A 15,234-nucleotide genomic window follows, 5' to 3' on the forward strand; every position below is an offset into this window, starting at 1 on the left:
TTTTTAAAATGATGAAAGTGGTTTTAGAGAAAATGTTTTGTATTCCAAAGCACTTGAGAGTTCTTTTTGTAAGCCTCTTGCAGAAAACACTTCAAGTATTTTTTTAAAATCCACTTGTATATTTACCAATAATTAGTTTCAAAAACCATTTTTCTAAAAGCTCTTTCACCCATTATAAAAGTACGTTCAAACATGCTCTATATCATCCTAAAGTAATAGGATATTAAGCTACCCCGTGAACTAAGTTAGAAATAACATCTGGTGATTACCCACTTCACACAAAGTCCATCTTGTATTGCCATTTAGGCATTTTACCAGTGTGTGACCATTTAGACTTTATCATAAATTTTGTCAACGTCAATGGTTTATGCATGCTGACAATTTTAGAAGATGGATCAAATGTAAGTTTTACAATAATTAACAATCTGAATTACGTTGTACATGTAGCAAATTTCTTACGTTAAGATTAAATGTAAGTTTGGCAATCATATATGTGCGGAAACAACTGATCGTAACACGACTTTCTTCAACGAAAGATTTTCAACGCGTGGACCTAACCCTAAAGCTATGTGGTGTCAAAATTGAAAACACAAAAACTAATCGTTCACTTTTTGTTCTACCAAAAGAGGGAGTGTCAACTAAGTGAAACCCTAAATTACTGACGCCGCACTGCACCAAGTATTTGTATATAATGTTTCTTTCTGGTTGTACGTATGCAACATTTTCAATTTCGAACAATGGTTAATAATATCAGAAATTATGCCACAGTGACACATGAACGGTCGATTTGAATCATATGATGAAATTTGGATGGTGTGAGATTATCAATCGCACTCACTCGTTAGTGACATAATTAACAAACAATTCAGTGAAAAGAAAAGGTTGGAATTTGACACATTATAAGGCATAAACAACAATTTTCAATATTTTGCTTCATATAAATTTGTGGGGTCCTACATGGAGCAGGAGACCTATTTTTGTAGGAAATGTTGGATTTTTAGTTCGATGGGCCCGCCCCACTCTTACGATACCGATACTATTTACAACTTTATCACTTGCCCAATTCGTTAGGTGTGGAGTTTTACCACAAAATGCCTCAGTATTAGTTAGAGTAGGATAATCCTATTTAAACCCATTAGATTTCTTTGAACCCACCGATGTGGGACTTTAACACCCCCCTCATGTGTAACCTCCTTTAGTGGTTCATATGTGGAGATCCACACATCGGTAATTGAAACTCAGAGGTCGGCTCACGTTGGGCCCACTTGTTTTCAATGAAACTCAGTGGTCGTCTCTATATTAAGGGTTCAGACTTGTTTCCTTATGAGTGACAAGCTCGTTGGCTTGCACACAAGCTCATTAGCTTGCACGGGCCCGAAACCGTGGGCTCTTATACCATGTTGGATTTTTAGATCGCCAGGCCTGCCTCACTTTAACGACACTGATATTATCTCCAACTTTACCACTGCCCAATTCGTCAGGTGTGAGGTTTTCCCACAAAAGGTCTTGGTGTTAGTTAGAGTAGGATAATCCTATTTAAACCCATTGGACTTCTTTGAATCCACCGATATGGGACTTTAAGAAGAAAAGGATTCTCACCTGATCTTTTTCCTAGGGATCCCGCAATCGTATTCGTTTATTGTACATTGTGTGGTCAATTTTCGTTAGGTACTATTTATATTTGAATTTTAAATTTTAAATGATTTATGACCGCATGATGTACAATAAATGGACACAATTGCGAAATCCCTAGGAAAAGGATTTGGCGAGGATCCTTTTTCATTTTTGTTTATTTATTTTTTTGGTAAATGCCACGAAGTGTCCCCATACCCGGAGGGAGGGATTAATCTCCACTCAAGGTTCGATTGACCCACATTTATTTATTTAAGTGGCATTCAGTTTTCATTAGGTTTCAAGTATAAACTTTACGAATTGTAGTTCTCTTAATTTGTTTGCTCGTATTCAGTCTCTAAATTAAGTTACCATGTGTTATACATGTGTGTCACTTGCGCTGCGACGAGATATGTAATAATCTTTTTACTTTGTAAACCATCTAACATGCTTTTATAAACTCACGAATCCCTAATTACACCTAATTTCACTGATATTGTCACTATATCTTTGAGTGCATATCCGTTTTGCAACCTATTACTAAATCAAGACGTATGTAATTATAAACCTAACAAATAGTGAAAACCAAATCATATCCTCTTAATTGTGTTAATAGACCAGTGGAACGAATGAACCAATTTGATTAATTTACCAAACTTGACCTAATGGCAATTTGACCTAGGCAAAAACATAGAAGGTAAATCCAGAAAAAACAACAGATAATAACAAACCATTTATGGCATTGAAAAAAAACGAAAAACAGGAAACAGAAAAAGAAAATAAAGAAATCTTGTAATGCCAAAAATGCCCTACGCGTTTAAAAATTTAATTACGTTTCCACGTTGAGCGGGTAGTAATTTTGGCAACGTAACCGCGTAACGAAGAGTAAATAAAACGGTGTGATGCGCTAAAACGCCTTGTAAGAAAAGAACAACGGAGCCCTAGGTTGATAGAAAACTTAGGGCCAAAGAAATTTTACCACGCGTAATCAATGATAACATTTTAAACCAATTAAATATCGCCACATATACAAAAGAATGACATAATTAACTGTTATTAGCATAAAATTACGTCACTGTGACACAATCTTATCCAATTAAAAATTTCCATGTATTTATTTAAATTTATTATATAAATATAAGTTTTAGTTTGAAATAACGCTACTGTGACATTCTGAAGTAACCCGAAAAAGATGAAAAGCAAGAGGTAAAAGAGAGGGAGGGAGAAAGTTAGAAAGAACGGCGGTTAAAGCTGAGAGGAGGCTTCTATAAGTAATCTCTTGTCTCAATCTCTTCACACGCAAAGCACGGAAGGAGGAAGAAGAAAAGCAGAAGTTCAGAGATAGAAAACTCAAAGCGAAAAAGTAAGCGGATACACACAAAACCTAAAACCCAAAACCCCACCTCCATTTTATTTTTTTCAATTATTATTTTTCTCTGTTTAATTTTTATTTTCGCGGTGAAAATCCGTGTCGAAATTTAAATAAATTCACAGAAAAAAGAAAAGGTGTGAGGGGGAGAGAGCGGTGGGGTGCGTGGGACCCGTGGGGGGAGGGAAAGGGTGTGGCTTGAAGGTGACGATAGCAGGAGACAGCTAGCAATGAAGGAGGAAGCTCACCTACCGTATTACCCACAGCTTCACTCTCTTCCTCCTCCTTCCTTTTTAGCCTTCCCCATTCCCCTCTCTCTCTCTCTTAAATTCCCTCTCTCTTTCTCTCTCCTCCTCCCTCTCTCTCTCTCTCTCTCTCTCTCTCTCTCTCTCTCTCTCCCCTCTATATCTCACTCCTCCTTATAACTGAGAAGGAATAGGGTTTTGGTAGTTTTAGTAGCACCAGCAGAAGCAGTAGGAGGTTTTTGTGGCTCTGCAAATTTTGGGGATTCTTTCTTCTTCTTCGTCTTCTTACGGGTTTGTTTAGGCGGGAGAGTGAAGTTAGAGTTCGAAACCAAAACAAGTTCACAGGTTTGGCTCTGCATTTCTCCACTCTCTGTGTAAATTTCTCTCCAGTTTCTGAACCGTCGGCAATGGCTGTTTTCTGTTTGGTTGCTCGGAAAACGAGGGAAAACGCACAATTCCCTCCAGTTCTTACGTATTTCTCCTCCTTTTACTGAATTTCAGTTCGAAAACTTTGAATTTCGTTCGTTTTCGTTCGCATTCGCTTCAGAAATTCAACGCATTTGGAAGCTCAAAAACGTGAACTGGTTTTTCAAATTTTAAATTCTCAATTTCCTGGAAATTCTCAGAATTCGCTTCAAATTCAACTTCTTCCACCCGATTTTTCTCAAACTTTCTACCGAAAATTCCTTATCTTCTCCGTGTTTATTATTTTCCAAAAAAGGAAAAGAAAAAAGGTGGAAAATTCGGAGTTGGAGTTGGTACCAGCTGGCGCCACCTTACGCCATGTGTTGGTTGCACTTTACTGAAAGCTCTAAATTCACCTTAATTTTCGGCCCCTTTTACTTTTATTTTCTTTTATTTTTTTTTTACTTTTTTTCCTCCCTCTTTTTTCTTCGTCAGTGTGAAATACAAGTAAAGTCGAACCGTATGAACCTTTAACCTTTACGTTTAATTACGCACCCCTGCTAAAATGCGCCGCCACATTGCCATGAAGATTTAAATTTGAAAAAACTCAGAAGGTCATTCCGTGGCTGATTATATTTTCTGGCTTTTCGTGTTTTCCTCAGGACAATTTGCGACGGAGAAAATGATCGTACCGAACTATATCGACGATATAGACTGCGGGAGCCTCTTCGACACCATCGACGACCTCCTCGATTTCCCAACCGACGACGTCGAGTCCGCCCTAGGCCCCGCCCCCAACTGCGACGCCGCCTTCAACTCCTCCTCCCTCTGGCCCGGCCATTCCGGCTCGCTCCAGCCTCCCAACGACGCCGTCTTCTCCTGCAACTCCGCCTCCGACCTCTCCGCCGAGCTCGACGTTCCGGTGAGTCACACTCTCCCTCTTCTCCCCGTTTTCTCTCTCGTTGCTTGCGTGGCATCTATCAGTGTCGGTTTCACGGGATTTCTGTGAATTGAATGTGAGGGTGACGTCATACGTTGAAATTAGGACAGGTTTTATTTTTTCAAAAAACAAAAAATCGTGATTTTTTATTATTATTTAATGGAGTAAAATTAGAAGTTGACGTGCCAGGCTGGCAAGTCCAGCCGTAAAGGTGGGCATGGCCCTCTGGGTTGCCGCATGTGCCGATCATGTGGTGGGTATTCTTAGAAGATAAAATTGTGTTCCCTCCGGTACGAGGGTATTTCGGTCAATTAACCACCTAAACTACACCGTTTCGTATGTCGGTGGAGGGTTTATGAACAGTAAAAATAACTTGTGATTGCATGGTGAAATATGGGACATGTGATGTGATGAGTACCTCCGATTGTCAAAAAGCACAATTTCTGTTGGATTTTTGTTGATCAAAATTATTTGAATTAATTAAAATTTAGAAGCTTTAATTTTGTTTGTGTATTTGTTTGACAGATTGAAGACATTGTTCAATTGGAATGGCTGTCAAACTTCTGTGAGGATTCCTTCTCTGGAGGAAGCCTCACAATCAACAAACCGGACATCTCCTTCATCAACAGGGAACCGTCCCACCAGCAGTTCCAGACCTCCAGCCCGATTTCCGTCCTCGACAGCAGCAGCTCTTGCTCCGTCGAGAAGAATGTGCCGCAAAGCCCTGGCGCGGTGGTCCCTGGCAAGCGCGGACGCGCTCGCAGCAAGCGCCCCCGCCCCGCCACATTCAACCCTCGTTCCGCAATTCAACTCATTTCCCCTGCTTCCTCTGTTACCGAGGCAGAGGCCCTTCAGCATCAGCCGTTGCTCCCTCCGAAGGTCCATTCGGATTCTGAGAACTTCGCAGAGTCCCGTCCTGCGATCAAGATACCAAAGCAAGCTTCCGGGGAGCAGAAGAAGAAAAAGAAGATCAAGTTGACGCTTCCCCAGGCTCCCGCGGAGGGAAATCAAAGTTCCGGCACTACTCAGGGAGCAGTGAGGAAATGCTTGCATTGTGAGATCACCAAGACACCCCAGTGGAGGGCAGGCCCAATGGGGCCGAAAACCCTATGCAATGCCTGTGGCGTCCGCTACAAATCAGGCCGTCTCTTCCCTGAGTACCGGCCCGCTGCCAGTCCCACCTTTGTTCCGGCCTTGCACTCCAATTCCCACAAGAAGGTTATCGAGATGAGAAACAAAGGCGGCGAAGTGGTTCCCTTTGGAGAGACCACAACAGCAATGACCGAAACTCCAGAGCTCATCCCCAATACTAACCACAGCATTTCGCTGGATTACATGTGAGGGGGAGGAGGATGCAGTAGAGTACAACGTTCCCTGGTCGGAACACTCCACAGTCCACAGCTTTTCGTTCTCTCTGTCATCAGTTTATGTTATTTGCCGTAGCGTCATTTCATTTCTTTGTTCATTGGTTTTTTGTACAGGGATGCAAAATGGGGGGTAAGGAGCCAATATAGATGACCATATATTTAGCTAAGTAGAAGGAGAGACCTGGAAAAAAAAGAAGGATGAAGGGTTAGAGAGATGCAAGTTTAATGGTAGACTCTTAGATGTTAGTGACAATGATGATGGCTAGTAGGTCCTTAAGGTTTTTAGAGTCTGTGTTGTCTCCTTTTGCATTCGTTTTTTTCGCGTTTTTCTTCCTTGCAATGGAATTCTTTTTGCAGTTCATTTGTAGTAGACAAAATTCTGAAACGGGTACTGGAATTTGAGATTTGTATTGCTTCGTATCGGTTTCTTTTGCTCTTGTTTTCGGTTCTTCGGCCTTCGGGCGTACCTAATATTCTTCCCTTCCGGTTGAAGCACTCAAACTTTGCCACAAGGTTTGGCTTGAAAAAGAAGGAAGGCTTAATTATCAATGATGGGAATTGGTTGTTGCTGTTGTTGTTTCAATCCATATTTTTGGCACATTTGAGTAATCATTTTCTGTTGCTTCCACAATTGAAGCTTGCAAGATGGTCCTCAATCATCATTCATCAACAATTGATTCGAACAATTTGTGCCATAATCTGCACCTATCTACTAGACTTCCTACCTTTTTCAAAAAGTATAAGAGAAAAGCACATGGCTCTCTTTGATACCGACGCAATGACGCAAATACGAGAGAAAACTCACCAGCGGGTGTATCCCTTCTATTTGTCTCTCCTCTATTGCTCTCCTCACGTGTTATATTATATAAGTTGTCACACGAGAGGCTGTATACATCCTTAAATTCCGACCCAAGAACGAAAATCTCACCTACTACAGGGTGCAAACGCTATTATCTGCGTCACTCTCCACAAGTGCGACAAAAAAAGAGGGTATACATTCCATTTTAGACAAATTATTCCGCATAAACAAGACTTCCAAAACTCTAGTTGGTATAATGGAATTCTACCTACAATGCAATAAACCCCCTATCACATAATTTTCTACCAGTTGAGAGTTGCCAACCTCCCCATTACTTCCACTTGTTTTGAAATGTCATGCTCATGAAGTGAGTGTTACAAAGTGGTCCAAGATGAACGTGCTAAAGTTGCTACACATTATTTCATCCATCTTTCAAACCAATCAACCACAAAAATAGCATATTTATCAGCTGCAAAGTCTTCAAATTTTTGGAGAGTCTTTCCCACTAAAACCCTAATTTTTCTTTTGGGATTTTTTCAAATTGGGACTAATTTTAAATTCTTGGTCTTGTTTGTTTTAGGGTTTTAGTTAGGAGGTTGGGAGATTTACAATCCATGTATATTTTTATTTATTTGGTGGATTTGATTCTGATTTTCTCACTTGGGCACTTGCGTAATGTTTTTCCTTAATACTTAGCTATGTTTTTTTAAGGTTCATGTTTTGCCAATTTACCTAAGTGATGCCAAGAATGTGCTAATTAATTAATATTGGTCCCTCTGCAACAACCTTGCTTTAAAGTTAATTAACCCCTCATGATCAAAACACTAAGGGATTATATGTATATAAAAATTCGTTGTATTTCAACTTTTGACACATATTATTGTGGGGCTCACTTCATAATGTATTTCAACGATTCGAACCGTTTATCACCATATAATCGTTGGATTAAGGGTTTAGTGTTTCTTTGTAGAACCATATTTGTCTATTTTTTTCACTACAAATGAATGTTTTCATGGTTTTGGATTTGTCTAATTTGCAAGGATGATCTATGAATGATGTTTTAAAAATAGATAGTTCGGATCATTAAATACATTACAGAGTGGGCCCCACCAAAACGTGTATAAGAAGTTGTGTAAAAAAATGATGTCACGGATCTATCCCGTATATATATTTTTATATGTATATATAAATCTAGGTTGCAGCAGTAAACCAATGGATTAAAGTCATTTTATACAAGAGGTTTGAAAGTCGTCTTTCAATTATGGTTAAAGACTTAAAGTTCCACATGCCAAGCTGACAAAACCAACTCATTAAGATTATGGCATTGAAATTCAAAGTTAGGACATTATTTTAGTAATTAGTATTAATATTAATCAAAGTTAGGACATTACTTTATTAATTCGTATGAATATTAGGGTACCAAATTAACAGGTTGAAGATGAACTGAATTGCCCCAACTAAGGTTGAAATAAAATGGCATAATTACCACCATGAGTACTACGAGAAAAACTTCCATAAGCGATATCGATCACGTGATAAATTGTTTGAGTGACGGACGTTATTCATTTAAAATTTGTCTTGAGTTGTGGATTTTTTTATAATTATGATACGTGCGCTTTTGTAGAAACTTTCGTATCATGTAAAAAGTAAATTTACAATATTAAATTAAAATTTGTTGTGCGTTATAAATTTCTCATTTATAATTAGTATTTTGTAGTACATGAAGGATGGTTGTCATTCAAATTGTTACGTAATAGAAAAATTGCCACTGCAACTTTCCCCAAATTACATATTAAGTTGCCTTTAGGGGTTAGAAAATGTTAAAAACTTTTGTAGAAGTTTTTCTGTCAGGTGACAGGTTGAGTGATAGACAATATCCAATTAAAATTAACAGCGTTTATAAGTTTTAATTTATAGTTGAGATTTATTAGTATAAGATCGAACTTGTTATTTTAACTGTCACATGATCGGAAAGTCTCCACCATAATTTTTCCAAAATCAGACATTTTTTGAATAAAAACAAATTAATAAAGGAGAACAGATGATGGCTTGACTACGACATTCCACCATTTCGAGGGTCAGGAAGACTCATAAAAGCATCTTAGCCTCTCTTTGACCATCATTGTATGATTCACCAACGCCAAAAATCGAACTCAAAACGTGCCGTATAAAATATGGGCCGAAAATTCGTCCCAACCACTGAACCACCCCGTAATGGTTCATAATCGGAGATTGGGTTTTGGCTAATTTTGGGGTTAGAAATTCTTGTAAGGTTGTGTGTCAAAAGGCTATGGCAACACGTCTCAATCTGACCAAACGCAGACCAAACGAAAGAATAATATCAACTTTTATTACCAAACCATGATAGTATTTATTATGCGCCTAATAAACCAAATAAATACGATTACCATCAATCATTTCATTCCAATTCCATATTCACCCGCTCTTAATTTCATTTTCTTATTAAGTTGCTGACTCGACTTCCTTAATCATATGAAATTATATAATCTCAAATGCATTGTTTCTTGAGAGATTATAGATTCAATATTTTGAGCTGTGAATTTGTTTGATTGTGACCACAGATAAGATGTAATTCCTAGCTAACCTTCTTCAAGTCCGGAAGGAGTGGATAATCTTGGTTCGGCACCATTTGTCCCCATTTTATATAAAAAAAAATAAAATAGGCTTATTATATTAACACTCCACAAATTGTTGAATAAATCTCACATACTTAATACACCCCATATTTACTTTTTCAATTAAAAATTATCTTTATACACCCCACATACCTCTCAATAATACCCTCACACCCTACATTCTCAAAACACACATTATATTTCTATACACCCCAATTTCTTCAAATTTTATAATACTCATTTTTAATTTTGATGGATTGAATCTAGATACCCTGCTGTTCCCATGCTAATTACTTCTATGATTGACTTGTTTTTCGTTTCCAACTTGAGAGCATATTATCATTAACCGATTTGGACACTAACACTTATCTTAATTTTTTTTATCTTTGTGCATATTGGCAAATCTTATGTCACTTCCAAACTCAAGAATTATCCAAACTCAAGATCTTATGTAACTTTTCTATAACAAAAGAAATAAAAAATAAAAAAGAATTATCGAAAGTTTCAAGTTGTTGGCATTGCAATTCACAGAGCTGGTTCAAAGGCATAAGTTCTGAAGTTTTTCAACATAGTAAACGCCGGGATGTGATAAAATGTGTGGTTGGGGAGAAAATAATTTCTTGCAGTCACAATAGCATTGGCATATTCATAGAAATTTTGTTTGGGTTTTCTCAATCAATGTGTTTGTAGTTTTATTAGTTAGGATATTGTTCAACAATGGAGGTGGGAGGGTTTTGATAATTGAAGAAGATAAATAATACGTTAAAAGTGATGTGGGGTGTATTTAGAATTTTTTTTTTTTAAAACTTAGTAAGGTTGAAATTGTTATTGCATAGTAGAATAAATAAGTAATTTAATATTGAATTTTTTGTGAGGTGCATTCAACAATATGTGGGGTGCTAATAAAAAAAAACCTAAAAAATATTGCATTGTTTTTTTTTGTTTTTTTGTTCTTTCATTCGGAAGGTTTAATTAGACATTTCAATTACATTACAAAATTAATTAAAACCCTAAAAAATAAAATAATTTGTGTGTGAAACGTCTATTTTCCCTTCTAGAATGAAAAGTCTGGGCAACCTATTAAGTTTGGTTTAAAACTCAAATAATGTGGGGTTGTTTAGTTTAAACTAATTGCAATTTTTGGATTAAGGGCAGGATTTAATGTGCAAATATGGGTTGGCCTGAAAATTGACTTTGTGGAAATGGGGACCCAAAAGTTGAACCAAATATAGTCTTTAGAAAGTCCAAACTGGCAACTATTGAGATGGACAGGATTAGGCCCAATGCATTTTAAATGGGACCAAAAAAAGTTCAACTTCGATTATGTTGCTCATTTGCACGAACCAAATGTGTTATTAACAAAACTATACATGGGCTAGTTTGGTACGTCGAATTGAATCGAAATTGACAACTCTCTAATTTCAAGGTGTATTGAAAATAAAAGTGATTTTTTTTCTCTTCATATGGACGGTAATAGAAGAGGATTAGATGTGAAGAAAACTCACCCCTTTAGATCCTTTAATTTTTGAGAAGATTGGATTAGACATGAAGAAAACTCATCCATCCGTTGCCGCTTAATTGGACTTAATTTTTTTCATTTCTCCCCTCAACATACCTTGAAAGTAGAGAGTTATCAATTTCAATCCCATCCAACAAACTAAACAAAGCCTTAATCTCTACTTTGATTATTACGCGATTGTGAGTAGTTTAGGGATTTCGAAAATTTAAATCAAACTCGTGCAATAGGTTTAAAATTTGAATACAATAAAAGTGAGTTTAATTATCGAGAAACCTCATGAGTTTGATTCTTATTAAATACTTGGCCACATTTATTCAATGTTACAAGAATCAAAGCTCAATGTATACATTGAAAAAAGTTGAGGCTTCACTATAAAACTAATTGGCAGTATAGAGAGTAGTTTAATTCTATATCAGCACATACAAGGTCTCTCTTTCCGTCAATATAAAATTCATTCTCAATAGATATTCAACCACGCATAAACCGTCGTGGAAAACTTTCTTTATTTTGATTGGAAGATGGACATGTTTCAAAGTCCAAAAGGTTAGTTTGGGGCTCGAGACCCAATTTCTGTGCTAAGCCCAAAAGATTGTGTAGGCTAGCTGTGGTGCAATTAGGCCCAAATTGAGCACTAACCTATATTCTTTATTCCCATACGTATGAAAAAGAAAAATAAAAGGCGAGAGCAAAAGCATTAGCAAGCCATACATATTGCGATTGATGGTATTGTATTATACAACTTGTCAACAAAAACTCGCATAAGCGACAGGGCAATTGTTCCTAAAGTACTAATCAATTGACCTAATAGGGCATTTGTTCATATAACATTCATCACGTGATTTGTCAGATGATGAGTACAACAAGAACAACTGTCTCATAATTTTATTCCATAGATCCCGAGTTTGGAAAATAATTTTTGCATGGACTACCACACTCGCAAAGATGTGAGATTAGAAGTGATCCACGTATGTAGATCTCAGTCTCTTATGAGTATAATAAGCATGCAACAACCATATCGAAGACTTTTTCCAACTTATGTGTGATTTGATATGAGCTGTTTTAGCACATGAACCAACTACTTTGATCACCCAAGTCATTCCATTTTCTACATACAAATATACACACACATATTATGTATATATAGGTTAAAGATTCAGGGATACAAATCTTGACACACATTTTGTATGACTTATTTCGTAATCTTTTTCAAATATCCAATCGTAACCGTATATACAAGCTCACTCAAAGGTCTCAACCCCAAAATATGGCCGGCATCCACATTTTTGATAAATGATCGAGAGACCAAGCTCACGTGTGACAGGTTTCTTTTGCTTCTCAAAGCAATTGCTTCATCAGAATACACATATAACATTAATTAATTGAAGAAAACATTGTAATTAACAATGTTATTAGACTCGGGATCATGAATCAAACCATTTAATTATACAGTCAACGACTCAATAGCATTGATGTTTGTCAGTCTTATTGGTTAAACAAATAAAACTTAGTGGATAATTAAGTAAGAGAGAGGTGATGAGCTAAAAAGTTGACCAGTTGGAAGTTAAAGCTCCCAAATGGAGGAAGCAGCGGCCGTGGCAAGCGGAGCGGCATGCGAGTAGGAGCTGCCGCTGCCTATGTGCCCGCCATGTGTAGCAGCACCGGCCCCCATCAATGTTGTTCAAGTTGAAGCCACCGATGTTCATGCAAATTTGCAACGACTCAGCCACTTAATTTGGACTCAATATTTACTGCATTTGTTTTGCTTTGCTTTGCTTTCCAGCCCCCTTAATGATATTGTTAATCCCAATTATTGTGTCTCCTCACCCACGCTAAGAGCTTATTTAAAAACCCTAAACTTGGTTATTTGCTACCTCAAACCCATCGACATATATAACTCACGAATAATAACACTATTATTAACTTGACTGGTTCATGCTACGTATAGGAATTAGCATTTATCGTTTAAAATTATTACACACCATAAGGAGGTTCCATGACCTAGCATGCTCTAACAAGGCACGTCTTAGTGGAAGTGACAAACCCAACCCGACCCGATTATGATTTCATGATTGACATGAGCAAAACCAAACTAAAAAAATATTTATTACATTGTTACGCTAATAATAACTAATTTGTAAACAATGTTGATACTCCAAAAATATCTTACTACACTCTTTTAGTAACTTAACTCATATCATAAGAAATTATGCAAGCTAAACTACGCGTGAGGAGTTCACCCAAAAAAAAAATAACCATGCGTGAAGATTCATTCGGTTATTCCACATCAGTGGGTGCAAGGAAAAATAAAGAGTTTAAATATGATTATTCCACTCTAACTAATACTAAGGCTTTTTATGATAAAACTCCACACCTGATGAATTGGACAAGTAGTAATTACCATTTACCAAGTTATGAACAATTTCGGTATCGTTATTAGGCCATCTCCAACCGAAGGAGGGGCAAATGGCTCCCTTTAGCCTTATAGCCTTGCAAGAAATTATATTTTAATGAACAGTATTAGGCCATATTTTATACCATCTCGAACCGAAGGGGCCAAAGGGTCATAGGCCAAACATAATTTATTATTTTAATTAAATTAATATGGTTAATTAAATTAAACTACCATATTAAAATAAGGTTTTCGGACATATTTTGAGTGTCACTTGTCTTGTCACCAAATGAATAGGCCTCCAGATTTCTTATCTTTATATAATCTCAATAATATTTTGGATAGAATTTCGAGTGACACATGTTGCTAACGTGAGTAATTCTCCAGATTTCTTATCTTTCTGTAATCTCAATAATTTTTCCGATATGATTTCAAATGACATATGTCACTAGAGTGAGTAACTCTCCATATTTCTTATCTTTATGTAATCTTAATAATTTTTTGGATATGATTTTGAGTGTCATGTGTTGAGATGTAACTGGTTGTGCAAATTTTAGATAGGATTCTTATCTACGTGACACTTTTTATCTCAGTTTTCAATGTTGTAGGTATTTATAGGAAAAAAATTAGATTTTTTTTTTTAATTCGTCCAATTTGTTTTTTTTCAAATTCCAACTATAACCTGGTGGTAGCATGACGTTAGCTAGTCGTTGTTAGCTGGCGTCATGCTGACACTAGGTCCATGCCTAGGAGGCTTTTTTTATTTTTTATTTTTTTATACAAATCCATTTTTCAAAAATTGTTTATCATGTTCTTATCTTTAGAATCAGATAGTACGACAAGATCATCATGCCTAGGAGCTAAAAAAGGAACACAAATAACAACCAGTGAATACTGTTGGGAGTTGACCATGAACTACTGATCATGAACAACATATGGTTTGTTGTACAAACTAAACTGTAGTTAGTTTGTTAACCATGGTTAAGCCCAAAGAGTTAGGGCATCGGACAAAATAAACTTGATTATAGTCCACATAATTTGGTAAAAACCATTGCCTTGATTTCAGAATTGTGCATGAAACTCGCATTGTGTTTTAACAATTTTGAGACATATGCGCAAATAAACTCAATTTTTAAGCACATTTAAATTAATTAGTAAATATTTTTTCTAATTTATTCATCCATTACTCGATTTTTTTTCCTTCAAATTTGCCCGGTACTCTCGCAACAATGTTGGTTTTTAGCAATTTTTCTGGTCACGTACGTTGGGAAAAAGAGTTGGTAGAAGTAAACACTTATTACTTTTACTCCAACAGTCCAACTTTTCCTATCTTTTTGCGCACAAACTTGACCAACATTTTGGTGAAATAACATTGTCAAAACGAAGAACGATTTTTATGGATGTTGTACTACCTAATTCCGCAGATTTTACCAAACTATGGATGGATTGATGACACATATCCTCTTATGTGTTAAGGAGATTTTGTGACCAAAGAAATCTAAAAACACACAAATAATTAATAAGGAAAAATATTTGTTCAGTTTCTCTTAACTTTGACTTGAGTTTTTCATGCCTTTCGAATTGTGTTTTGTGACCTAGACATAAAATAAATGGCCTTGATTTTTGTGGGGAAGCCTTCTCTTATAATGCATGAACTTAGAATAATTGGAATGCTTAGTGCCACTTAATTGGCTTACTTTGTTTAATGCATGGCCACGAGCCTTGTGCCTTCCAAGCAAGATTGATTTTTATTTGCACATATATCATCAACATACATATAATATAAAAGCATAATGTATTTTTGTAATCGTTACATGCTGTAATCAATTTATTAATTAATATTACATTATAAATTCATGACATATTAATATTAGCTTGATCATCATCTCATACTATGCAACGTTAATTAGTAACATCACCTGATAGAATGTGCGGCCACACTAAAAAAACTTCT

General features: G+C 36.5%; 1 protein-coding gene across 2 annotated transcripts; it reads left to right on the top strand.

The window, feature by feature from the left end:
* Nucleotides 1-2,949: 2,949 nt before the first annotated feature.
* LOC126623583 (GATA transcription factor 8-like) lies at nt 2,950-6,347 on the top strand. Of its 2 annotated transcripts, none has more exons than XM_050292515.1 (3): nt 2,950-2,974; nt 4,293-4,552; nt 5,096-6,347. In XM_050292515.1, exons 2-3 carry the CDS (start codon nt 4,313-4,315, stop codon nt 5,909-5,911), a joined length of 1,056 nt encoding a protein of 351 aa, XP_050148472.1. In that variant the 5' UTR covers nt 2,950-2,974; nt 4,293-4,312; the 3' UTR covers nt 5,912-6,347. The 2 variants fall into 2 exon arrangements, with proteins under 2 accessions (XP_050148472.1, XP_050148464.1); XM_050292507.1 differs by lacking the exon at nt 2,950-2,974 and adding an exon at nt 3,261-3,570.
* Nucleotides 6,348-15,234: the final 8,887 nt, after the last annotated feature.

The sequence above is a fragment of the Malus sylvestris genome, chromosome 1 (assembly GCF_916048215.2).
Source record: "Malus sylvestris chromosome 1, drMalSylv7.2, whole genome shotgun sequence".
In the NCBI taxonomy this organism is placed as follows: Eukaryota; Viridiplantae; Streptophyta; class Magnoliopsida; order Rosales; family Rosaceae; genus Malus; species Malus sylvestris.

What these genes read in the sequence shown, in the direction of transcription:
- LOC126623583 (XM_050292515.1), top strand. Translation starts at nt 4,313, where the DNA reads ATGATCGTACCGAACTATATCGACGATATAGACTGCGGGAGCCTCTTC. An exon ending in CCGCCGAGCTCGACGTTCCG is followed by an intron (nt 4,553 to 5,095) that starts GTGAGTCACACT and finishes TTTGTTTGACAG; the next exon opens with ATTGAAGACATTGTTCAATT.